At 51.1% G+C, this 26,408-nt stretch overlaps 1 protein-coding gene across 2 annotated transcripts in view; it reads left to right on the top strand.

The window, feature by feature from the left end:
- The window catches only part of PDXK (pyridoxal kinase), a 55,095-nt gene that overhangs the window by 14,468 nt on the left and 14,219 nt on the right, over positions 1 to 26,408 (top strand). For both annotated transcript variants that reach the window (XM_004384801.2, XM_023739080.1), the window contains exons 2-7: positions 4,637 to 4,691; positions 15,312 to 15,416; positions 16,357 to 16,440; positions 17,625 to 17,671; positions 20,528 to 20,613; positions 21,744 to 21,789. In XM_004384801.2, coding sequence (XP_004384858.1) covers positions 4,637 to 4,691; positions 15,312 to 15,416; positions 16,357 to 16,440; positions 17,625 to 17,671; positions 20,528 to 20,613; positions 21,744 to 21,789 — 423 coding nt within the window. The remainder of the gene's footprint in view (positions 1 to 4,636; positions 4,692 to 15,311; positions 15,417 to 16,356; positions 16,441 to 17,624; positions 17,672 to 20,527; positions 20,614 to 21,743; positions 21,790 to 26,408) is intronic.

Raw genomic sequence — 26,408 nt, 5'->3', positions numbered from 1 at the left:
CACCAGGGTGAGGAAGAGCTCTGTCTGTGAGGAAGAGCACCACCAGGGCGAGGAAGAGCTCTGTCTGGTGAAGAAGAGCGCCACTGGGCTGAAGCTGACTGAAAGGGGCAGGTGTCCTTTCTCCCTCCCCCAGCTTCGAGTTTCACTCTCTCTCTATTGGCTGTGCCCGGCAGAGAGCCCTGCTAAGCAGGGATGCAGTTTCCAGAGTTCCAGCCCCGGTGTCACAGAGCTGAGTATAGAAGGGTGGGTTTGAGCTGAAGAACAAGAGCTTAACAACCAGCTCAGGAGGCTCCTTTCTCTGGGATCCAAAGGCTCTCGTCTTGGAGCTCAGCCCCTTGGCTTTGTCTTTTCTTCCAAGTCTGGCTCAGCCTTACACATGCAGTTTTGATAGGTGGACTCTGGAGATGTTCATGTGGTGGTTATTAATAAGCCATTTTGGCTTGTGGTGTTTGAAATGGAGATGCCAGCTTAGCTCTCTGTATCATTGAAAAGCAGAAATAGCGACTTCATTCTTGGGTAAATTTGCCAGTTCCAAAGGATTAATTATCTACACACAGAGAAGCAATGGAGCAGATATTTTGGGAGGATTTTCAAGATCTGTGTCCTTGTTGCTTCAAATCTAATCCTTCAGAGTTGATTAGGATTTTAATTCTGTGTCTAGGACGCCATGAAGTCAGGCAAGTAAATTTGCAAAATGCCAATTTTAACATTTGTTTCATTGCTTTAAGGAGCCATGTACTGGCTTAAAATTTTTTAGAAAGGCCTTGGTGAATACTGATCCTAAGTGTATAGTTCAGTGAATTATCCCAAAGGGAACACACCTCTGTGACCATGACCCCCACATGAAGAAATAGCCCATGACTACTCAGAAGTTCCATCCGCCCATCACTGCTCCTTTTCTCCTTCCCAGAGGCAATCATTCTCCTGATTGCTGACATCAGAGACATTTCCCTCATCTTGAACATCAAGGCGAGACTTGAAAGATGGTTGGTTATTGTCCAGATGAAGAGGGAAAAGAGAGGATAGGAAGTTGCTGGTCCATAGGAGAAGGCAAGGATGGCCAGAGCAAAATGGCGGAAGGGTGAGGGTCACTGGCCACTGAGGAGGGTGACAACCAGGTCAGCCACTCCCTGTGGTTTCAGTTTGTTCTCTGTCTCTCTACCACGTACACTCTTTCTCTTTGTGTCTGTCTGTCTGTCTCTCACACATACACTTCTCTTTCTTTTATCTCTTTCACACACATGCACTCACTCTGTCTCTCTCTCACATATTCTCTGCCTCTCATACCTCTGTCTCTCTCACACACACTCTCTCTGCCTCTCTCTCACACACTGTCTCTCGCTCCCTCTTTCGCGGGGGCTTTGTAGGTGAGGCAGCCCTCATCTTCTTGGAGTTCCCTCTGTAGACACTGACGACTTAACACCTCTGCGCTGTGAAGATCTATGTCTGCTACTCCAGAGTTTGTGAAATCTCTCACTTACTGTGTCTCCTCCCTTTCCTTGTTCTTATGAGTTTGGATTTGGAAAGTTCCTTTGCTATCATTTTCTTGGAATTTTGGAGTCAAGAAGATCTGAAGGTCACTCTGTCATGTTTAACCAGAAGTCCTCGCAGTTGACTTGAAAGGGCTGTAACCCTCGTTGGCCTCTTTCTCTTCATCACTGTGGTGGGGCATATCTTCTCTGAGATCGGCAGTTGAGCTGGACCCTTCCTGAGTCCTAGCCCACCTCCTACCCCGCCCAGGCGGCCTTCAACGGCATCTCTCCTCACAACTTTGACCTTCCCTGCTTGCGGGATTGTTTGATCAGGGTCTCACGTGGCAGCCCTGGGATGGCCCATCTGGCCTCCTTGAGGCATCAGCTGTGGACATGAACTTCACAATGTCTGCTCACCTGTGAGTGAGGGGACAGAGGGGATACTTGGTGCTCTCTGGGACTGGCGGGCTCGAGGCAGAGCTGGGGTCGCATAGGTGCCGATGGGTTGGGTGGTTCACAAACTGTGAAATAGCAGAAATAGGTCTTCAGAGTGCACAATTGTTAAGTCTTCAGCGTCTACAGAGAAAATGAGGAAAACATGGGGAATGTCTGCCCTGATGCGTCATCTGTGCCACGTGTCCCCACGCTCATGGAGCCCCGACCATCTGCAGATGGCAGTAGCCACTGACCACCGTGTCCAGCAGCACAGATATAGGGGGCTGTGGGCTAGTTGGGAGAACTGAGGAGAGGAGTTCCCTTCTGGGCAGATGGGCCAGCCCTTCTGCAGCCTTGTGGCAGGAAGGGATGGGGCAGGGTGGGGTGGGGGACATTGTGGGCCTAGCATCTGCCCAGAGGGAGTTATGTGCAGCATAGAGGGTCGCTGGGGAGGGAGGGGGCCAGGGTACGCGCTCCTGTGCAGGAAGGCAGTGGGAGGTGGGTTGGTGATGTGAGGGGTGACCGTCACACAGCGGGAGAGTTTGTGGGAGACCATGGCAGCAGCCCAGGCGTAGGAGGCCGGTGGCCTGGACCAGAGGGGGCAGTCAGACAGCAGAGGGGGGCCGGGGTGCTGGGACTCGGCTGTGGGTACCCTCGGGATCTCCAGGCACGGGCCAGTGCTGCTCACGCCCACCCTGGCAGATGGCAGTCATGGATTTGTGTGAACCTGGCCTGGCCCAGCTCTCATCTGAGCCCACATCCCAGCTGAGGGCAGACCGGTTCAGGACCGTCCCCGGTGGTGGGGCTGCTGTGGGCATCTGGGACAAGTCAGCTCTCAACAAACAGTGACTCCAACTGAAACATGTTTGTCATGACTTATTTTCATGTGGCTCAGAGGTCCAGACCAAGAGCTGACCTGGACTCGAGTGTCCCAAGGACAGATGGTAGTTGGAGTCTGTGTATGTGCCCCCGACCTCCAGGCCATGTTGTCCATGTGGGGCTAGGGGGGTACAAAAGGCCTGAGGGGTGTCACCCCCATTACTGATGGACCATGGGACTATCCCCTTTGCTCTCTAGAGGCGCCCTTTCTGATGATGTGAGTGGAGTTGCCGGCAGCCTCCTGGGGTCTGGAAGACGCAACGCACCCTCTGTAACCTGATCACATGGATTGGTTTCTGTTTGTTCCACCTCTGCCCCATGGTGGTGGGCAGTAGAGCGTCGAAATGGCTTTGTCCCTCACCCTGGACACGAAGCCTGGACAAGTGCTTTTTCTTAGTGAGAGTTCCTCGGGCAGCTGGGAGGGACGAGGATTGGACGTTCCGAGCAGTGGGAAGGGCAGCCCCACGCAAGGCCGCTGTCCTGGGTCCACCTGTGTTGGTTCTAGCCAGCGCAGGTCCTGTAAATCAGAGTGGCTTAAGGGGATCACTACCTGTTCAATGTGGAAAAACAGGAAAGTAAAGATAAGCAGGACCCCCTGGGAGGTGAAAACGGTTAGCACGCTCGATTGCTAACCAAAAGGTTGGAGATTCAAGTCCACCCAGAAACACTTTGGAAGAAATGCCTGGCGATCTGCTTCTGAAAGCTCGGCCAGTGACAAACTCTGTGGAGCACGGGTCTACCCTGACACACACCGGGTCACCATGATTCAGGGTCAACGTGACAGCAACAGGTTTAAAGATCAGCAAAAGAAAAATCCCCATGTCCCATGTCACAGGGATTTGCTCGTGTGGACATCAGGCATTTTAGACATAATCTTTTCTTCCCTTTCATTAAAAAAGACTACTTTTATAAAAAAGTTAGCTTTTCAACTCAGTGATATCTTTACATTTTCTCCAGTAAACAGATCTGTATGCTGTAAGTAAACGTGTCAAAAACTGTGGTATAGCTATCTCCCGTGGCAATGGAGAGCTGCCCTCCCTTCCTCCTTCTTCCCCAAAAGCCCCCTCTGTGGCTTTGACAGCCTAGTGTTGGAACAGGTGCTGCCTTACCCTCTCTGGAGAAATACTCTGGGGCTACCTGGGGCTTGTGCGGTGGGGGGTCAGGTGGCCAGTGGACTCCGCCTGCCGTCCTGGCTGAGCGGGACCCGAGGGGGTGGAATTGACCCCAGTGAGAGCCGGCGGTAGTGTTTTAATGTGCCGAGGCCAGTCCCCCGCTGGTGGGTGGTTTGTGGCTGTGAGCCTGGCTGTGGTCATCTGCAGGGGGACCTGAGGCGTGGGTGTCGGGCCTTCTTTCTGCCCAGCTGGCTCGTGTGCTGGAGCCCTGGGCTGCTTCCTGTCAGGGCTGGGGCACAAAGCCAGGGTCCTGGCAGCTAAGACAGTCCTGTGTCCGTTGTCAGTGTCCAGACAGACACTTCCCTGGCTGCCGTGAGTAGGTGGGCTTCGTGGATTTCAAAGTGATCCTATGCCACCTCTCCCGTGTGGCCTAGCAGGCTTCCCTGGGCTCTATGACGTGCCCTGCTGGCTGGTTGCTCCCCAGCGTCTTTTCTGAGCAAAGGAGAGAGCGAGGCCCGTCCCTGGGTGCAGCAGCCCCGGAGCCGCACTGTTGAGTCCAGCTCAGGAGACGCTCCTGATACCACACCATGACCTTCCCCCACGACGGCCTCCAGGGTGCCTGGCCTCCGTCTGCCCCTCCCGAGTTGCTGCTCAAGCCAGCCTCAGGGCCCGTGTGGGTTAAATGCAGTACAGGCCACAGCTCTCTTACACCTGGTTCCTTTTCTGTCTGTCTTGCAGGTGCTGGGATTTGAAATCGACGCCGTTAACTCTGTGCAGTTTTCAAACCACACAGGTAATGCCTTGGCCAGAGGAGAAATCCAGACTGATAAGGGTGGGCGTGAGGAATGGGCTGTCAGGATCAGATTCTGACCTCCTCCTTCTATGGCGGGAAATGGAGGCCTTGCAGGGGCCTCGTGTGAGCGTCTGGGGGCTGCTGTAACAAAGTACCACAAACCGGGGGGCTTCAAACAACAAGAATTTATTCTCTCACAGTTCTGGAGGTAGACATCCGAAATCAAGGCGTCAGCAGGGCTGTGTGTCCTCTGAAGGCGCTAAGGGAGGATCCTTCCTTGTCCCTCTCCTAGCTTCTCGTGGTTTCTGGCAACCCTTGGCGTTGCTTGGCTTGTAGATACATCCATCCAGTCTCTGCCTTCATCTTCACGTGGCCTCCTTCCTCTGTCGCCCTGTCTTTATGTCTCGCCCTCTGTCTTATAAAGACACCACTCAGGTTGGATTAGATCCCACCCGATTCCAGTATGACCTCTTATTAACTGATGACATCTTCAAAGACCCTGTTTCTCCACACAAGGTCACATGCACTGGTAGACAGTTAGGGCTTCAACCTCTCTTTTATGGGGGTACAATTCAGTCCACAGCACTCGTCTTCAAGTCCAGGCTGCTTGCGTTTGAATTCCAGCTCCTTGTGTAACCTGGAGCAGTCACCTCTTGGTGACTCAGTTTCCTCCTCTGTAAAATGAGGTTGGTGATCACAGCACCTCCTCTAGGGTGTTGTGGACACATCGAGTACGAAGTGTTTGGACCGGTGCCTGGCTCAGAGCAAACCCATGGGATGCTCACTGTTAACTCTGTACTCTACCATGTGAGGTGCGAGGAGGTTCCACCTGTGCACATCCTGCCGAGGGACATGTAGGTGGCTTCTCATGTTCTCTGTTAGAAGCTGGTGACTAAAAAAGTTAAGCATAGAATTACCATATGACCCAGCAATTCCACTCCTAGGCATATACCCAAAAGTCTTGAAAGCAGGGACTCAAACAGATACTTGTACACCAGTGTTCACTGCATCTCTGTTCACAATGGCCAAAAGGTGGAAACAGCCCAACAAATGAGTAGACAAAATGTGGTACCTCTGTAAAATGGAATATTACTGAGTCATAAAGAGAAATAGAGTTCTGATACATGCTATGGCGTGAATGAACCTTGAAAACATTATGCTGAGTGAAATAAGTCAGACACAAAAGGCCAAATACTGTCTGATACCACTTATATGTAATGTCTAGAATAGACAAATCCATAGAGACAAAGGATATGTAGGGTTGCTATGAGTCGGAATCGACTCGACAGTAACCAGTTTGGTATTATTTTAGGGACTGGGGGGAGGAGGAAATGAGGAGTTATTGTTTAAGGGGCACTGAGTTTCTCTTAAGGGTGACAGAAAAATTTGGACAGGGATGGGGTAATGGTAGCACAACATGGCGGGTGTAATTAATGTCACTAAATTGTACATGTAAATAATGTTTTAAAAAAATGAATGGAACAAATCATGGTACATACACACAATGGAATACTACGGAGTGATAAAGAACAATGATGAATCCATGAAACGTCTCATAACATGGATGAATCTGGAGAGCATTGGACTGAGTGAAATAAGTCAATCACAAAAGGAAAAATATTGTATGAGACCACTACTATAACAACTCAAGAAAAAGTTTACACGCAGACAAAAACATTCTTTGATGGTTACGAGGGTGGGTAGGGATGGAGGGAGGAAATCACTAGATAATAGACAAGTATCAACTTTGGTGAAGGGAAAGACAACACATGATATAGGGGAAGTCAGCACAACTTGACCAAGGCAAAATCATAGAAGCTTCCTAGACATGTCCAGGCACCTTGAGGGACGGACGTACTGGGGCTGAGGGCTGGGGACCATAGTCTCGGAGGTCAATTGGCATAGCATAGTTCATAAAGAAGGTGTTCTACATCCTACTTTGGTGAGTAGCATCTGGGGTCTTAACAGCTTGCAAGCGACCATCTAAAATACATCCACTGGTCCCATCCTGTCCAGAGCAAAGGATGATGAAGAAAACCAAAGACACGAGTAAAATACTAGCCCAAAGGACTAAAGGACCACATGAACCACAGCCTCCACCAGACTGAATCCAGAGGAGCTAGATGGTGCCCGACTACCACCACCGACCACTCTGACAGGGGTCACAGGAGAGGGTCCCAGACAGAGTGGGGGAAAAATGTAGAACAAATTCAAATTCCCAAAAAAAGACCAGACTTACTGGTTTGACAGAGACTGGAGGAACCCCCGAGACTACAGCCCCCGGATGCCCTGCTAACTCAGAACTGAAATTATTCCTGAAGCCCCCCTTTTAGACAAAGATTAGACAGGCCTATAAAGTAACACACGTGAGGAACGTGCTTCAGTCAAGTGTACGAGACCAAATGGGCAAATCTTGTCCGAAGGCAAGACAAGATGGCAAGAAGGGACAGGAAAAATGGACAAATGGGCATAGGGAACCCGGGATGGAAAGGGAGAGAAGGCTGTCACATTGCGGGGATTGCAACCAATGTCACCAAAAAAAAAAAAAAAAAAGCGTGTAAATTTTTGAATAAGAAACTTGAGCTGTAAACTTTCACCTAAAGCACAGTAAAAGAAAAGAAAAGGGAGTTGAGAATGAGTAGCATAATGATCCATGTAGTGAATGCCAACAACCCCGTGCATCAACCCTGCTTCTTTTCTCCTCGTATAGCAAGATGAATTTTTTCCCCTCTGAATGGAAAATAATTACAATGGCTTTTACTTCTGATTTTTATTCAAATTTTATTTCCCTGAACTTTTTTTTCTCAACCACAACACTTTATTCCATAACTTAAAGATTCCTAATAAATGATCAACCTCGAGGAAAAAAAATGAATGGATGATGCAAAAGTCTTTCTCAAGTGGCCGATCAGAAATGGTAGCACACAGTTCTTGCTTTCTAATGAAACCATGAAAAACTGAAATTGGGAAAACAAACTCAGCGCCGTGGAGGGCTTGCACGGACATCTGTCTGGGCGCACTTGGGCATAGAAACCTTGGAGTGGAATTAACTGAGTCATAGGGTGTAGGAGAGTCTCTGCCGTCAGAAAACCCCCATGTTGTCTGGGGTAAGGTCCCTGGATATCCCGGTGCTCCCCAGTCCTGCTCCCTGCCCGCCCAGTGACCCTTTGCCCTTGAGCCCACAGGAAGTGGGCCCACTGTGTCACTCTGTTGTGGCAGGAGAACATGGCACATGTTCTCTGAAACAGCCCATGTTGCCTCTTCTGAATTACTTTGAACCTAGACTAACCTTCAGAACATGGCACATTCAGGAAACAGCCTGGTTGAGCACTGGGGGTCTACAGGAGGACGCCGTGTCTGGGCTCACCCACGGGAAATGTTCTGCAATACCCTGCGGTGTGGGTTTTCTTGGGGGTAGGGGGATTGTAAGTTGTAAGTCGAGAAGGAAGATTGATTTACCTGATTCGGCAGAAAAGACTATACATAGTCTTATTAGAAGCCCTTGCCTGCTTTGACTTTGCTCTGAGTGCGGTGCGCACTGAGACGTGGAGGCACCCCAAAAAGCTTGTTGATCCACTGAGCGTCCCTGAATCCCAGTGTCCTCATGGTTTGGACCACCCTACTCCTTTTTTTTTTAATACCCATGAGCCAGACTGGTTTAGACATTAAGTGATGTAATCAAATTTATTTCTGAATGTTGTGCCGTAATCAGCCTTAGTGCAACATAAGCACACCTGGCTCAGACACTCCTGCCCTTTGCCCTCGGATTCCAAACCAAGGGGGCCCCCAGGGCTGCAGGTCAATGTCCTTGGGTGAGTTGGAACTGGCTGTCCTCTGCGCCCCCATTGAACCTTCTTAGGTGTTGGTGGGCTAGCCATCCGTAGGGTCCAGGAGACCCTCACTAACCATCCTAGTGGGTGTGAGGTGGTATCACATTCTGGCTTTGATTTGCTTCTCCCTGATGGCTAATGGTGTTGAGCACCTTGTCACATGTTGAACAGAAATCATGTTTACGTCTGAAACCAGAGTCTGGCTTCCTGAGTGAGCAGATGCTCTAGAACAGGGTTGGCACACGTTGTCTAGACAGGCCAGATAGTAAACATTGTCGGCTTTGAACTTTCACTTGGTTGTAGCACACACAAGCAGCCACAGAGAAAATGTAGAGACGTGGGTGTGACTGTTGCAATAGAGTGTAAACTTTGTGGACACTGAAATTTAGATTCGTGTGATCTTCACATGTCACAGAGTGTTACGCTTAGAATTTTTCTCCCTAGCTATGTAATAATGTAAAAGCTATTCTTAGCTAGCAGGCCGTACGGAAACAGGTGGCCAGCCAGATTTGGTTCACAGGCTGTAACTTGCCGAACCCTGTTTGAGATCAGTGATCCTCAAATGTGTGTGTGTAGCATCTGAAGAGCTTGTTAAAATTCAGACTTCTGAGGACCTAGAATCGGCACAAGGAGTCCCAGGGGTGCAATGGTTTAGCGCTCGGCTGCTAACTGAAAGGTTGGTGGTATGAACCCATCAGCAGCTCCGCAGGAGGAAAGACCTGGCAATCTGCAGCTGTAGAGATTACAGCCTAGGAAACCCTATGGGGCGGTTGTACTCTGTCTTACAGGGTTGCTATGAGTCGGAATCGACTTGACAGCACAAAGCAACAAGAATCTACACTTTGGAAAAGCCCCAGGTGGTGCTGATGTTGCTGGTCTTGGGACCACTCTGTGACTCGGAGGGGTCTAGATGAATCGAGAAAGGTGGGTGGGGCTTGGGATAGGGAGACTTTTGGAACTGAGAGGGGCTGGGGGAACATTATCAGGGGGCCGGGATAGCCTTGGTGCTCCTGAGGCAGGACTCCCACTGTGTCAGGGTCCCCAAGGCCACCCCCAGGACCAGGAAGACCCCTAGAACTCAGCACAGGGTCATCCGGCTCTGATTTATTACAACAAAAGCAGAGGGAAGAGGCACGTGGGGAGAAGTCTAGGGGCAGCAAGCACAAGCTTGGGGTCCCCTCCCTGTGGGGTCACACAGGACTTGCTTAATTCCCCAGCAATGAGTTGTGACAACAGGTGTGAAGTGTTACCTACCAGGGAAGCCCCTTAGAGACCCGGTGCCCAGGGTTTTTGCTGGGGCTGGCCACAGAGGTATCCTCTGCATGGCATTTACGACGATTCCGTGCAGGAAAGCAGGGTGCAGCCTGAGATAAACCACACTGTACAGTTCGGGCACAGTGGACCTCACTTATCAGTGCATGGTGGGAACTCTCCCAAAATGCGAGTTCCCAGACTCCCGCCCAGGACCAGCCATGCACGCAGACCTTTCTAAGGACAGCAGTCAGGCCCACCACGTGAGTTCTTCTGCCCACCTCCCGCTAGCCACTCTTACAGCCTCCCTCAGGTGGGCAAGACCACCCCTCTGTGTTCCTTTTCCACCTCGGAGCTGCTCCCCACGGCCTCTCCTGCAGGGCAGCACCAGCTTTGAAGGGGTCTCTGCCCCTGACCTGGCCAGTGTTCTTCAGTTACGCCTCGAACTTACTGTGACCCAAGCTTCCTGGCCCTGTGGGTTCCAGAAGCAACACGAACCAGCCTGGGCTGGCGGTTGGGCAGACAGGTCCAGTGATGGGTGGGCAGGTGACAGCCCCTGGGGAGGGTGGTGAGGATGGACACTGGGCCTCACAGGCCTGGAGAGGGCCAACACAGGCTGGGGAGTGGGGTGGAGCGATGGGCAGGCAGCGAATGGGCCAGCTGGACCAGGACTTCCCAGAGACTAGGGGGTGGAGAGCAGCTGTTCCCTCAAGGTGACTCTCTCGGCCTCTCTGGACTCTGTTTCCATCTCTAAGTGGAATAGTTAGACAGAGCCTCTGAGTTTGTCCCCTTTCTGTCTTAGAAGGTGCTTGTACACCCTGGGCCCCCGTGAATCATGGAGAGGTGTGGCTGGACAGAAGGGTGCTACAGGGTGTGGAGCCCGAGCCCCGCCTTGTGTAATTAGGAAAAAGGAGGCAGTGCTCTGCCCTCAAAAGATGCCGGCTTCTCACCTTCGTTCCTGCACCTGCCATTGAGTTCAGCCCTATCCTGTTGAGTGTTCAGAAATCTGAGGAGCAGAAAGGCCCATTCTTCCCGCAGCCCCAGCCCACCTGTCTTGTTCATGGCAGCCCCAGGCCTTCCTGGAGCTAACACCTGCCCGGCCACCATCAAAGACGGACCAGAACCAGTGGGGACAGGACTCTCGGCTTTCACTCACCCATCTAACCCATGGGTGTTTCAGCTTCTCAGACGTGTGTACGCGGGGGTCCTCCTGCAGAACACATGGGGGCACCGCCAGCCCACGGCCCTGGAGGCCGCACCGAGCCTGAGAGTCGCTGGGACCATTGCTGTCGTTGGGCAGTTGTTGCAGCCACCCTGCTTCACGAGCATTCCTGGCGGGGGGACCAATGGGTCTGTCATGACAGGATCCACCGTCGCCCACAGAAGACCACACGCTCTATGAGCGCGTCGGAAACACTTGAATTTACTCACATAGAGAAGAGGCCATGAGCTCTGCGTCACTAGTGGGCACCGGTCTCCCGTGGCCAGCAGGCTTATCCTGCATATGGCCGGTGGAGGGCAGATGTTTTCCATTCACCCTTCTTGCGCCATAGTTGAGAGACCCTGCTCCCTCCCCGCCGGTAACAGAGAAGTGGAGTTGGCCAGGTGCCATATGCTGCCCGCACATGTGCAAGAGACAGAAGGTTCCTGTGTGCTCACAACAGGGGGAAGGCTTCTCTGATAAGAAGGAACTGGGAGAGAGAGAAGGAGACCCAATTCCCAGCCTCCTTATCAGAGAATGTTCTGGGTCCAAGACCTTTACTTAGGCAGCCTGGATGGGAGCTGTAGAGGCAGACCATTCTCCCAACAGTCCACCCCCCGACTCCTAACAGGCCGTCAGAAAAAGAAGCAAAGCAGTACCAAGTCTTGGTCTGCCCACCGCCCAGTTTGGATGCTGAGCTGCATGTCTGTGGGTTGGTGCACAACTCTGATGGATCTTATGCTGTGTACCGTTTGAGGCAGAATTCAATGAGGGTTACTAGTCGTCCCCAGCAGGTTTTTCAGGCCTGCCTGGAGGAGAGATCCCAACCATCCATCCCGACAAAACCCATTGCTGTCGAGTCAAGTCCGACTCATAGCAACCCTATAGGACAGAGTAGAACTGCCCCATAGGGTTTCCAAGGAGCACCTGGTGGATTCGAACTGCCGACCTTTTGGTTAGCAGCCATAGCTCTTAACCATTACGCCACCAGGGTTTCCTCTATCCATCCTGGTGGTGGCTAATTCCAAGCCAACTGAATAGATCAAAGGGCTGTATTTGCCCAGTCTTATGTATGTTATTGATGTTATTTATTAACATGTCCCAATCCATTTATGTAAAAATAGCATATTTCTCCCAACAGGACACTTTATATGAACAGTACACATTCCAGTACAAGTAACACAGAAGGCTCCTTTTCTTAACACCATAACTAAACAAGATATTGCCATTGTCACAAGTTAATTCAGACTTGATGTAAATACTCAGTGTACGTTGGACCACCTGGTCATATTCTGCAAGTTGCTTGGGGCAGAGGTATCTGACTTCCTCATCCAGTGCAAACCAGGGTTCAGCGCAGTTACCTGGTAACCTAGAGGTGGTTCCTCCCGTTTTAGTTCCCTATTTCTCTGTCCGTTGAACCTGTGGCTATATAGCTGCTTGGTTGCAACATGGGCGCAGTTGTCAGTGAATTCCTGAGAGGGCCTCTAAGGTCTCTTCAAGGCCACTGAACACAAGTCATCTTGAAGGGCTTTTTACTCCTTTATTTTTCTTCCTGCTGTTTTAACTCTTGCTTTGTGCTGGGCATCACCGGGTGTTTTCAGTGCCAGGGGCCTGCTTAGCCCCTCCCCTGTCTCCAGCCCCATTGTTGGAGGGCTTTGACGAAGGGCTAGGGGACTGTGAATCCCCCAGTTTCAGTATTGAGATAGATACAACATGGCGGTGGAGCCTTTCCACTGCCTATCGCACTGTCCTGCCAGGAGATAGCAGCAAAGGCAGGGGGTCACCACTGAGGGGGGCCCTGGTGCGTGAAGGCCCCCAGTGCCGTGTGAGACAGAACAGTACCGTCACTCCTCATCTCAGAAGTGTCACTTTCAGCCATGTCATCGTTCGTTCTGCACAGAGAGACAACAGCTCTCATTTGGGGCACGCTAGCAGCCTGAATGGGGAGGAGGTCTCTAAGCGGTGGCTCCAGATCCCCCCAGGCACAATGTGTGACCCCTGTGTCACCGTGAGAGCAGACAACATTGTCTGTGACTCTCGAGATACCGTGGGACGATTATCCAAGTCCCATTTGTCACCGTCGGGCCAGAGGAAGGCCAGCATTGTCAGCTTCATCAGCTAACCAGTCCTTGCTTTCCACCATGCCATCCTGTCTTCTCTGGCAACCCTGATCGACGGTGCCAAACTGTTGAACCCCGAGGCTCGCAGTCAGGGTTCACAGTCGCCAGCGAAAGGCCACACATGCGCCGTGTCAGTGCGTGGGAAACACTGTACTGACACAGAGAAGAGGCAGAGCGAGATCAGCTTCACTGGCTGGCACCAGTCTCCACGGCCAGCAGGCTCATCCCGCATGGGGCCTGCGCAGGACAGATGTTCTGCTTTCATCCCTCTTGTGCCGTAGTTGAGAGACCTCGTTCCTTCCCCACCGGGAACAGATACAGAAGTGGGGTTGGTCAGGTGCCATGTGATACCCTGTGTGACAAGAGACAGAGGAAGTTACAGTGTGACCAGAACAAGGGGAAGGCTTCTCTGCTAAGGAGAAGGAACTGGGAGAGAGAGGAGACCCAATTCCCAGCCTCCTTATCAGAGAATGTTCTGGGTCCAAGGCCTTTAGTTAGGCAGCCTGGATGGGAGGTGTAGAGGCAGACCGTTCCCCCAACAGGATCCTTTCCATAGGGGAGTCGGCCCTCAGTGATCACAGACCCAGCCTGGCCGGGAGTTCCCCATGCCTAACAAGAGCCATTGCCCCCTATTCCCTCAGCAGGTAGCCGCTGGGGGGAAATCCATGTAGATGGACAGGGGTGTGTCTGAGTTGGTGTCTGAGTCTCCTGGGGCTGCCGTAGCAGAAATGCCACAGAAGAAGAGCTTTAAAAAACAGGAATTTATTGTCTCGCAGTTCTGGAGGCTAGGAATCTGGATTCCAGGGTCTGCAGGGCTAGGCTCTCTCTGTCTGCTGCAGGGGAAAATCCCTGTCTCTGAGCTTCTATAGTTCTGGGCATTTCTTTCTTTCTTTTTTTTTTTTTTTTTTTTTTAAATGGTAAAGCAAAAGGAAAGGTTTTATTCGGCATATATTCAAAGAGACAAAAGTAGGAAACGGACAAGCCTGCCTCCACAGCCATATCTGCCCGGGTCCGAGGAACGATACAGTTTCATCATTATATATTAACGTTACAACTGTGTAAAATCCTTGAATGCTTCACCTTTTCACAGATTGGCTTAATGTGGTCAAATCACCATGATTCTACCTTTTGAATGATCTTTCTTGATAATCACTACTACGGATTTCAGTCAGGAGGCTCTTCTCTGGTCCAACAAATCTTCTGTTCACTCAATGCTAATAAAAGAAAGATAAGAGTGGAAGGTGTATGAGTCTTTTGTGTTGTTTATGGGATTTATGTGAATGGTCCCCTAAAAGATGTTTTCCAAGATTTTCCTAGCCATTGTCTTTATACCTCAGGGCCCAGTTGATGTGTCCTTGTGAGTCATTGTAAGTGCAGCTCCAGCTGGGTCACATTCTTTATGCTCAAGAACAGAATAATCGCTCCAATATTATCTCCTAAATCATTCCCTCCTTTTGATCAGAGATTGGAGATAACACATTGATGATCAAAACCTGGACTTAGTAGGGCTCCTAGATGGCAGCCACGGCAGGCTCTTTAAACTCATGTCTGTCTGGGAGGGGGGACCGTGTCACCAGGTGCCTGTTGGGGCTCAGGGCGGGGTGCACTCCTGGGTGGGGCCAGTTCTGGTCCACATTGGTCTCTGTTGGGATTCAATGGAAGGCTTGCTTTCCTTGTAACAAGATAACCTGTGGGGGAGGGCAGCGGGCCAGGGAGATGACAAGCCTACCTTCCTGCTGCCCAGGTGTAGGTGGCTGACCAACATGGCAGGACTGTGACACGTGGGGTGGCTCCCCAAGACACACGCACTAGAGATGGACATCCCCGAGCGTCCTTGCCCTGCCCTCTGTAAATGTGATGTGGCTCCATCAGCACCGGCCTAGCTGCATTTGGGTGGTTTCAGAAAGACCTGATGATGAATGCGTTCGGGGTTGCTGATGCCAATAATAATAATGGGCCCAGATGGCCAAGGGCCATGTGCGCTGTCAGAGGGGAAGGGGTTTGAGGCTGGCGGGCACAGATAGGCAGACAGACAGCGTGGGCTGGCGCTGTGCCCCGCTGACCTCATCCGGCCCACAGGTGAGGACTGGCCCTCTGGGCGGTCACTGTTCATGGCTGACACGCGCCTGCTGTCCGGGCAGTGACACGGTTTGAGCATTACACCGCACGCCACCCACATGCCCGGGTCGAAGCCCTGAGTGTCCTGCTCTCCCCACAGGCTACACCCACTGGAAGGGCCAAGTGCTGAACTCCAGCGAGCTACACGAGTTGTACGAAGGCCTGAAGCTGAACAATGTGAATAAGTATGACTACGTGCTCACGGGTAAGGGCCCAGAGGGCGTGCGGTACCCGGTGCCTGTGGACCTGGCTGCAGCCAGGGTGGGATGCGGAAGGGCCCAGAGTGCCCTCCAGCCCCACCCCACATGCCCTTCAGGGAGGGACTGGAGTGTACCCCCAAAACTCAGTGGTGCCCAAGGGACCATCTCACCCCAGTAGCCTTGGGGGTCCGATGACGGTCCTGGGCAGTGCCAAGTCACTGCCACACCTAGGGCCATGCTACAGTCCCATTGTCCGTCGGAGGGGACAGGTGGGGTGTTGGGAGGCTGCCTAGGGAAGGGAGGGTGGGGTGTGAAAACATGCAGGTAAGCAACACATGACCACCTCCTGCGTTGGTTTCACCTGTAAACCACATACCAAAACCAGTTGCCATCTTGAGTCAGTTCTGATTCACGGCGACCCCATGTGTGTCAGACTAGAACTGGGCTCCATGGGGTTTCCAGTGTCTGATTTTCCGGAAGTTGATGGGCAGGCCTTTCTTCCGAGGCACCTCTGGGTGGACTGGAACCTCCAACCTTTCAGTCACCAGCTGAGTGCTTAGCCGTTGGCGACACTCAGGGACTGCTAAACTACACATATGGTAATAGTAATACTGATTTGTATTTTTATATGTAGTTAAAAGTGATACATGCTTCTTACTGAAAATGGAAAATAGAGAAGAAGGGAAAAATCACTCCTACTTCTACCACCCACAGCTTTTCCCTTTCATTTGGAATGTAACACTCCTTTTGGGACATGTCCGGCCCACCTCTGTGACTATAGATGGGGACGTGGTCTTTGCCAGAAGATCTGAGACCAGACCCAGCACCCCTGGGTTGGACGGGTCTGATGGGCACCTTCCTCTCCTCTGCCCTGGTTGGCTGGTGTGAACCTCCTTCAGGGAGGGGCCTCCCATTGTGTGAGTGTGACTGGGTCTCCACTCGCAGGTTACACCCGGGACGCGTCCTTCCTGGCCATGGTGGTGGACATCGTGCAGGAGCTAAAGCAGCAGAACTCCAGCCTCGTGTATGGTAGGTGGTGCCCCGCTCGATGCCGGGTACCGATGCTGGGCACAGTGACTGCTTCTAGTGCTGGTACAGGAGGGCCCGGAGCCCCGGGAGGGAGAGCCTAGCCTCCTCCCTCGAGGCTCCCCACATGTTCCGCCTCCCCCAGCCGGAAGCTCTGTGTCTGCTGGGCTCTACAGATGTGGGCCTCCAACACCCTGGAGGGGAAGGGGGTCAGATCAGTGTCGGTGAACCTGGTGTGACGTCAGTGGTCCGTGTCAGTGGGTAAGGTGTGGGACGGCCCAAGGCCTGCAGCTGTGAAGTGTGTAACCATCGCTGACCCTGAAGAGAGTGGGGTGGAGGTGACGACCCCGGCAGAGCACACGGCCAGCCAGTGCAGACCCGAGGCCCACACCAGGCCCTTCTGACCTGGAGCCACTAGGCAGCAGCGCCGGTCCCTAGGTGTCCCACAGCGACAGGGCTCGCTGGGTGGAAGATGGGGCAGTGCCCATTACTGTCTTCCCCTGGGGTCAGACCTGTGCAATTTCAGAAGGGTGCCCCAGCAGCCAGTGTGACCCGCCCGAGTCCAGGTAGTGATGCAAGTGCCTGGGCGTGCTCCCCACCGCGCCCACCGGCCTGGCTGGCAGGATGGGGCCACGTCCTGGGTCTGCTGTCTTTTCCCTTCCTTAGAGACCCTGGTAGCACTGGATCTGCTTTCTGTCACCCCAGAGAAGGCATTTCAGCACCAGCCCCAAGTCTGTGGTTGAGGCTTCTCTCCTGGGGACGCGGGATCTCAGGCACACACGCGGTCCTCAGACCTGGCCAGCCTAACGCGTGTCTGAAAAGGGCACGCCGCCCGTCTGCGTTGTGACCGCTGCCCAGGAACGGGCTTGTGAGGGTGGGTGGGCTGGGGGCCTGGCAGGGGATGGGCTGCGCCCCCCTGGGGAACACGTGACCATCTTATCAAGTCACACTCAGGAGAGATGTGCAATTGATGATAAATTAAATAGAACTGAGCCGAGGCACTTAGTCATCTTGGACAGCGAGATGAGAAATGCCGTGTAACAGGATAAAGGATGAGAACGGGAGACGGTGCTTCCCCCCAGGCTTTTAGTTATGCGTTAATGTGTACATGGAATTAACGAAACTCATCACGGCTTCATTACTTGCGGCTGCTGCTTTGCTGATACAATGCCTTTGTGCCTCTGCAGTGTGTGACCCGGTGATGGGGGACAAGTGGAATGGCGAAGGCTCTATGGTGAGTGAGTCCACGTGTGCTTATGTGTGGTGAGCGTAGCCATTTCTGTTCATCCGATACTCGGGTTATTGTGAGCTGCCTCAGCTCAGCCCTGGACCCAGCCCCCAACTCGTGGTGGCCCCACACACAATGGATCAGACCGTTGTGATTCATAGCATTTCCATTGGCTGATTTTCAGAAGTAGGTCACCAGGCCTTTCTTCTTAGTCCGTCTTAGTCTGGAAGCTCTGCTGAAACCTGTTCAGCATCATAGCAACACTCAAGCCTTCACTGACAGACAGGTGGTGGCTGTGCATGAGGTGCATTGGCCGGGAATTGAACCTGGGTCTCCTGCATGGAAGGCAAGAATTCTGCCATTGAACCACCACCAAACCAAGCCAATGGCCTTTGAGTTGACTTAGACTTATGGCAACCCTGTGTCAGAGTTGAACTGTGCTCCACGGGGTTCTCAATGGCCGTGACCTTTCAGATATAGATCCACCAGGCCTTTCTTCTGAGGCACCTCTCGGTGGACTTGAACCACCAACCTTTCGGTTAGTAGCCGAGTGCTTTAACTGTTTGCACCACCCAGGGGCTCCCTGAACCGCCATCAAGCCCTCTCTCCCAAAACTCAGGAGCCTCTCTAAATGCCTCACTCGTTGAGTTGCTGCCGGCCAGGTAGAGACGTCAGCCTTGTAGGAAGGAGCAGGACTTAGAGAAGGGTGGGCGAATGTTTTCTAGAAAGGGCAGACCGTAAATCATCTAGGCTTTGCAGACCAGACATCCCTGTTATACCATATTCATGTTGTAACGAGAAAGTAGCCACAGACAACGCGTAAAGGAACGGGCACAACTGTGTTTGGTAAAACTCAAGCGTTTATGGACACCGAGACTGGAATTTTGTATAGTTTTCTTCTTTTGATTCTTTTCTAAGCCGTTTAAAAAGGGGAAAACCATTCTTACCTGCAGGCAGATAGCAGCAGGCCACAGTTTATACCTGTAACTTACAATACTGACTTATCAGTGAGTAACGTAGAAGCCGGGAGTGAAGATCATCCTGTGGCCGTTACAGAAGTCTGGGATTTTAGAGATGGGAAGGACTCAGCGATGATCCTGCCTGAGCAGCTTAGCGGCCACGTGATTTCAGTACACGCTGCATTTGGTGTTGCGGTTCAGATTTGCCACAGATACGTGCTTCAAAGCCACTAGGAACAGGGAGCTGGTGGTCAGCCTTCCACACTGCATGCCACCAGGGCACACCCAAGCCCGTGTCCTTGGCTGACCCAGCAGCTGTGTCCCCGCCCCACTCAGGCAGTGGTGGGAGCTAGGGTGTAGGTGGGTGTTTCATCCAGGGCAGGCTGGTTAGCTAACGCCCACTTTCTCCTGGGCCTGTTTTCTAAAAGGTTCCCTGCACCAGCACCCTTTCTGCACTTGCCTCCCTTTCTCTTTTCGCTGCCCCCTGCAGGGAGCTCAGATGATACTGACCTGCAGGAAGCCCAGCAGACACTCTTGTGTTTGGATCCTGAAGAGTTGAGGCCACTGTCCAGTTCACTGGGACCCTGGGACCCTGGGACATGTTCTCTTGATTTGGATTATCTTTATGTTCTATCGTGAGCCAAGACCAGCATAAATATGAGTCAGTGTGTCTGGTCCAGACAAGCAGTATGACAGGCTGGGGGCTGGGCTTCTGACCCATCCCCCTAATGCCTCCCAAGCCTGTGTCTGGGGCCTGATGGTCCAGTGCCGCTTGGGCTGCCTCATCTGCTGGGATCACCTAGTACAAAGGTCGAAGCCAAGGGAGGTTCCTTGGGAACAAAGCAATGGAAAAGGATTCAAACCCAGCACGTGTTAACGGAGACTTTTCAACTAGTAACTGGCGGAACATTCCGTAAAGCTAAAAAAGTCTTTTTAGATCCTACATTGGATTTTGGCTTCTGGGGGTCTTTTTTTTTTTAAGTTGTGATAAAAATATATCTAATAAAACGTTTGCCATTGCAACCTTTTTTTGCGTGTACATTTCAGCATCTGGCTTCTTTTTAAACAGATCTGATACCTAAAGAAAACTGCCCTGTAGAATTGTCTATCTGATAACTTAACGACAAAAACTTAGTAGATGGAGGGCGTGTTGACTGTTATTAACCATAACTCAGGTACCTACAGAGAAGAGCATGATTTAGGCCCCTGGTACCCAGATCAGGGTGTCCCCGAGTGGTAAAAATGGTTAACAGCCTCTGCTGTTCACTGAAAGCTTAGCAGCCACATGATTTGAGTGCACCCAGAGGCACCTTGGAAGAAAGGCCTGGCAGTTTATTTCTGAAAAATCAGCCATTGAAAACCCTACAGAGCACAGTTCTCCCGTGAGACACACAGAGTCTCCATGATTTGGGATCGACTCCACGGCAACTGGTTTTACCCACATCGACATGGGCCAGTGCCCCGTAAGCCCCTCCTGTGCGCCCCATCCACTCCAGCCCCAGGATACCTGGTGGAGATGATGCTCCATCCTCTTCATTACGTTTGCAATGAGGACTGGCTCTTCACACCGTCCTGTAGATGCCCCATTTCTCATCTCCCTCCCTCCTTTGCTCTGTCCCCCAGGCTCCTGAGCTCATGCCCAGGGTTCCTGCTGCCCCTTATCACAGACCCTTCCTGTCTGTGAGGGTGCACAGCAAGGCCCCTCTTGTGTTCCTGCACCTGACCCGAGCCCTTCCTTCAGAGCCCCTGACAGCCCTTTGGGCTCACAGCCCCACGTGGAGGACACCTGGATCTGACCGCAGGGACCCCGAGCCTGGTACCGAGGGCTTCCCCGTGAATGCCCCGTTTCACCCCCTCCTCCTCTTGCGTGTGAGCGAGCGTGCGTTCCTTCTTTCCTCTCCAGTATGTGCCGGAGGATCTCCTTCCAATCTACAGAGAAAAGGTTGTACCGGTTGCAGACATTATAACTCCCAACCAGTTTGAGGCTGAGTAAGTACTTTTAAACTGCTGAAGCTCTCGAGCCTGCCCCCGGGGAGAGCTGCAGAGAGCTGCTCCATGTCTGCTGGGGATGGGGGTTCAGGCCCCTGAGGGGTCTCTGGGGTGGCCCTGCCTCAGTGTGTGGAGCAGAAGTCTGGCTCACCTCCTGAGTCCTCACGACAGGATGGAGCTTAGTGGCCCAACCCTTGCTTTTAGTCTATTATACCACAAGTACCTTGTTATGGATCGAATTATGTCCCTCGCAAATATGTGCTGTAAATCCTAACCTCTATGCCTGTGGTGGAGCCCTGGCGGCCCAGTGGTTAAGAGCTCGGCTGCTAACTGAAAGGTTGGCAGTTTGAATCCACCAGCCGCTCCTTGGAAACCCTATGGGGCAGTTCTACCCTGTCCTATAGGGTCACTAGGAATTGGAATCGACTCCACAACACTGGGTTTTGGTTTGGTATGCCTGTGGTTTTAATCCCATTTGGGAATGGGTTATCTTTGTTATGCTAATTAGGCAGGATTAGTATAGGGTGTATCTTGAGTCAGTCTCTTTTGAGATATAAAAGAGATTAAAACCAGTGAGCTGAGGAGAGGTGGAGTAAGATAGATGCCAGGCCACATGGAGATCTCCAAGGAACAGAAGCGCAAAGAGACAAGGACCTTGCTCCAGCTCCAACAGAGAGAGAAAGCCTTCCGCTAGAGCTGGCACCCTGAATTCAGACTTCTAGCCTCCTAACCTGTGAGAAAATAGATTTCTGTTTGTCAAAGCCGCCCACTTGCAGTATTTCTGTCATAGCAGCACTGGGTAACTAAGACATAGGACAGTCTGGCTTCATTATTCCCGGATTCTGCATTCTCGATTTGCCTATTTGCTTTTGTGGTCATTTGCAGACATGTGCAGAGTGGCTGAACTGTCTCAGTTGAGCTTGGACAAGGCAGGTTTGGAATTTGTCACGGCGGGCAGCAGATGCTGAGTTAGCTCCTTTTGGGGCAGGGCGGGGAGGGTGGGACCATGCAGCCGTAGCTTTGGAACTCTGTTACAGAAGCAAGCTCTCTAGTCTCAGCCTCTCGTAACAGGACTTAGAAAGGAGACGTCTCATGTGTCCCCTGAGTGTCCCCCCTTGCCTGTCTTGCAGATTACTGAGCGGCAAAAAGATCCACAGCCAAGAAGAAGCACTGGCGGTAAGGCAGACCTGCTGAAGATCACACGTGTTTCGGAAGAGGGCTTGTATGGGGCAAGGCTGTGCTGCTCACGCTGGGGGGACAGCCACCCACCTGCAGGGCACACTGGCCTCCAGGGTTACAGTGGGAAATCTGGTGGCAGGTGGGGCTGGTCATGCGCAGCTCAGCACTTGTCGGGATCTTGGCTAACAGACTGCCTGCTTGCTCATAACGACTTCACCAGCATTTATTGAGCACTTGCTGTGTGCCACCACTGGGTGAGGCCCATGCATGATGTAGCTGACTGGGCTCCCCACACTCTCACAAAGCGTGCGTCATCATATTCCAGCAGCCAGCAGGGCAGCGTCACCCCAACGCCTGCAGCGACAAGTGTGCCCAGCACCTGTGACCTGAGTGTCTACAGGAGAAGGCCTGGCTCTGTGGGCAGCGGAGGATGGCACAGGTGCCCAGGCTGTGGGCCTCTTGTTGCTCCAGCCCACACATGGGTCATGGCCAGGGGCGGATTATCCAATAGGCAAGGTTTCGCCACATCTTGAAGGTAAGCACGGGCTTACTTGTGCTTACTTACTGTTTTTGGCTGGGTTCTCTAGAGAAGCAAAACCAGTGAAGCATATAAAGAGAGATATTTATATTGAGGAAATGGTTCACGTGGTTGTAGAGGCTGGAAAGCTCCAAGTCTGTGGGTCAGGCTGGAGCTTCTCCTGACTCATGTAGTGGCAGGGGCTGGCAAACCCAAGATTGGCAGGTCAGACAGCAAGCCTCTGGCTCACAGGCCGAGGAGGCTGACGAATTTTAGATAATCTGGGTGATTTGTAATCTTCCCTCAGATAATGCCCTTCCTTTAGCCAACAGATTATGGCCTAGCTAAGAAGTGTTGTTTTGTGGAATTGGAATTTTTCCTTAGAAGCTTTGTGTCCCTTTTTAGCTAGCTCAGTGAGTAGAAAACAAAGTTAGTCTTAGAGCTTTCCAGATGAGCAGGACATAAGAGGAGCTTATGTACATACTGTATCAGAGTGAACCCACGAGGGGTTCGTGTATACCTGAGATCTTGGTTTAAGACTTGAGAGAAGTTGGAAGGAGCTTCAGTGAATCCCTGGGGCACAATTCTTTCAGTAAATTGTTGATTTTTCCAGGTGAAGGAGAGTCAATGTAGACCGTCTTACAGAATGGGACACTGAGAACCTGAGCATTCAGGTGGGACTCAGGAAAAGAGGGTTAGGCCCTGCAGGGAAATGAGGTGTAAATACTTGTTATTTGTTCCCAGATCTTGGACAAATCCGTATCCTAAACCATTAGGGCTTTTTTGTTTTGTTTTGTGACAAAGTGGTATATTTTGTATATTTATTTATTTCATTGTGCAATTGGCAGAAGTTTACAGAGTGAATTCAATTCGCATTCAATAGTTTGTACATAAAGTGTTTCATGGCTTTGGCTTCATTCTCCACAATGTGTCAGCAAGCTCCCTGTTTCCACCCTGGGTTCCCCATTGTCTTTTGTCTTGATTTTCTACCTCTTCCTCCATTCTTGCCTTTGCTTTTGGGCAAATATTGCCCTTTTGATCTCTTATAATTGATTCTTGTAAGGAAAACGTTCCTCTTGGGGGTTATTATTTATTTTATGGGCTTGTCTGTTGTTTGGCTAGAAGGTGGTCTCCCAGAATGGTTTCAGGTCCAAGTCAGAAAGGGGTCTGAGGGCCTGGGTTAGGCTGGATTCTCTAGAGAAGCAAAACTAGTGAAGTGTTTGTATATGTATATATATGTGTGTGTCTGTGTGTGTGTGTACATAGAGAGAGAGATATCAAGGAAATGACTCATGTGGTGGTAGAGGCTGGATAGTCCCAAGTCTGTGGGTCAGGCTGGAGGCTTCTCCTGAGGTGCCCAGGTACTGAGTCACGTAACTGCAGGTACTGGCGAACCTAAGATTGGCAGGTCAGACCGCAGGCCTCTGACTCACAGGCTGCAGAAGCTGATGAATCCCAAGATTGACAGGTAAGACGGCAGGCCACTGGCTGTGGAGACAGACGAATCCCAAGATCGGCAGGTAAGGTTGCTAGCTCAAGTCCCAGGAACCAAATGTCAGATGAACAAGAGCCAGCTGCAGGATTCAGAGCGAGCAAGAGCCAACTAGCTTTGCCAGAAAGTCCACCTATATTGGATGCAGACCACACCCCCAAGGAAACTCCCTTTCAGTTGATTGGCTGCTCATAACAGATCTCATCATGGACGTGATTACATTATCTCAGATGTCCTTATGGAGGTGATTACATCACTACATAGCTATCAAACTACATCATAACAGCCAAACCACTGAGAATCATGGCCCAGCCAAGTTGACACAGAATCTTAACCATCACTATCCACCCCTTGTCAACTTGGCACCTGTACACATCTCTAAATAAAGACAATTATAAAGACAGTTACGCCTAACATGATACAACTAACACACGTACAAACAAAAATGCACTAGCTCTCTTTACATCTTGTATTTTATAAGTGAAGAAAAGAAAACTATCTGATGCACACATACAAGGAAGAAATACTCATAGCAATTACAGTATTTGTTTCTGCAACTCATCCTGTAGTTGTAGCTAGTATTTAGAACTACGTTTTTCCACCACCCATTCTGTACTCCTTTACCCTCAGAAAGCACCTGGGCTGGTCGTGCTGGTGGGATGGCCAAAACCTTCATTCTGAAGGGTCTGGATCATTAGTAGTCATGTCAGAATTGGGTTGCTGTAGTTTTCCATTGCCTTTAATCACAGGGCAGGGCAGTACTTAAGATGTCCTAAGGGATCTTCTGTATTCCAGACATAGTCTTCTTTACCTCCATTATGTAGTATCAATCTGATTTCCTCTTGATAATCAGGATCAATCACACCAATCAGTATGGTAACTCTCTTCTTTGCCTGTCGATCCAAGAATAAGGAGCCCAAAGTGGCCAGGTGGCATTCTTAACTTCCAGTTCAGTGGAATCAGTGATGTGTATCCAGGTGGGAGCATTCCTCCCTTTGGAACTAAGACCTCCAGACCTGCAGAGCCTACGGTGGTGGGGACGAGAAGCAAAACTTTTGCGAGCAGATCACTAGGGGTAATAGTGAGTGGTGCCACTCCCATTTCCACTCCTTGATTCCTGGACCCATGAATCCTGGCTATGAGAGAAACAGCACTTATATTGGATGCCAATTGAGAACATCCTGGAGAACATGCCCCTAACCCTGCAAAGTATTGTCACCTATCTGGCGCTATAATTGTATCTTTAGAAGGCCGTTCCGTAGTTCTATCAAGCCAGATGCTTCAGGATGATAGGGAACGTGGTAAGAGCAGTGAATTCCATGAGCATAGGTCCATTGCTGCATTTCATTTGCTGTGAAGAGAATCCCTCGTTCTGAAGTAATGTCTGAGATACCATAATGGTGGATAAGACATTCTGCAAGTCCACGGATGGTAGTTTTGGCAGAAGCATTGCGTGCAGGGAAGGCAAATCCATAAACAGATTAAGTGTCTACTCCAGTAAGAACAAAACACTGCCCTTTCCATGATGGAAGCGGTCTAATGTAATCAACCTGCCACCAGGTTGCTGGCTGATCACCTCAAGGAATGGTGCCATATCAGGGATTTAGTGTTGGTCTCTGCTGCTGGCAGATTGAGCTCTCAGCAGTGGCTGTATCCAAGTTGGCCTGGATGAGTGGAAGTCCACGTTGCTGAGCCCATGCATAACCTCCATCCCTGCCGCCATGGCCACTTAGTTCATGAGCCCGTTGGGCAGTGATGAGAGTGGCTGGAGAAGCAGGATGACTGGGTTCCACAGAACACATTATCCTATCCACTTGATTGTTAAAATCCTCCTCTGCTGAGGTCACCCTTTGGTTAGCATTCATATGAGACACAAATATTTTCACTTCTTTGGCTCTTTCAGAGAGGTCTATCCAGATACCCCTTCCCCTTACCTGCCTGTCTCCAATTTTCCAATCATGTTCCTTCCAAGTCCCTGACCAGCAAACCACTGGCCACAGCCCATGAATCAGTATATAGTCCCACACCTGGCCATTTCTCCTTCTAAGCAAAGTGAACAACCAGGTGCACTGCTCAAAGTTCTGCCCATTGGGAGGATTTCCCTTCACCACTGTCCTTTAGGGAGGACCCAGAAAGGGGCTGTAGTGCTGCCACTGTCCACTTTAAAGTGGTGCCTGCATATCACGCAGAACCATCTGTAAACCAGGCACAAGTTTTCTCTTCCTCCATCAACTGATCATAAGGAACTCCCCATGATGCCATAGGTGCAGACAGGGAAATGGAAGGTAATGTGACATGAGTGGAGACCAGGGGCATTTGGACCACTTCCTCATACAACTTACTTGTGCCTTCACGTCCTGCTCAGGCCCAGTCTTGTATATACCACTTCCATTTAATGATGGACTCCCTTTAATAAGTCTTGCAAGTTTGGTTTGGTTTTTACATAGTCCCTTAATTTCTGTTTCTCTGGAAATGACCTAATTTCACCATCATATTTGAAGTTTTGCAGGATATATTATTCTTGGTTGGCAATTTTTTTCTTTCAAGGTTTTATATATGTCATCCCATTGCCTTCTTGCCTGCATGGTTTCTGCCGAATAATCTGAG

The sequence above is a fragment of the Trichechus manatus genome, unplaced genomic scaffold (assembly GCF_000243295.1).
Source record: "Trichechus manatus latirostris isolate Lorelei unplaced genomic scaffold, TriManLat1.0 scaffold00128, whole genome shotgun sequence".
NCBI lineage: Eukaryota > Metazoa > Chordata > Mammalia > Sirenia > Trichechidae > Trichechus > Trichechus manatus.
This window is presented reverse-complemented; position numbering and strand designations above follow the sequence as displayed.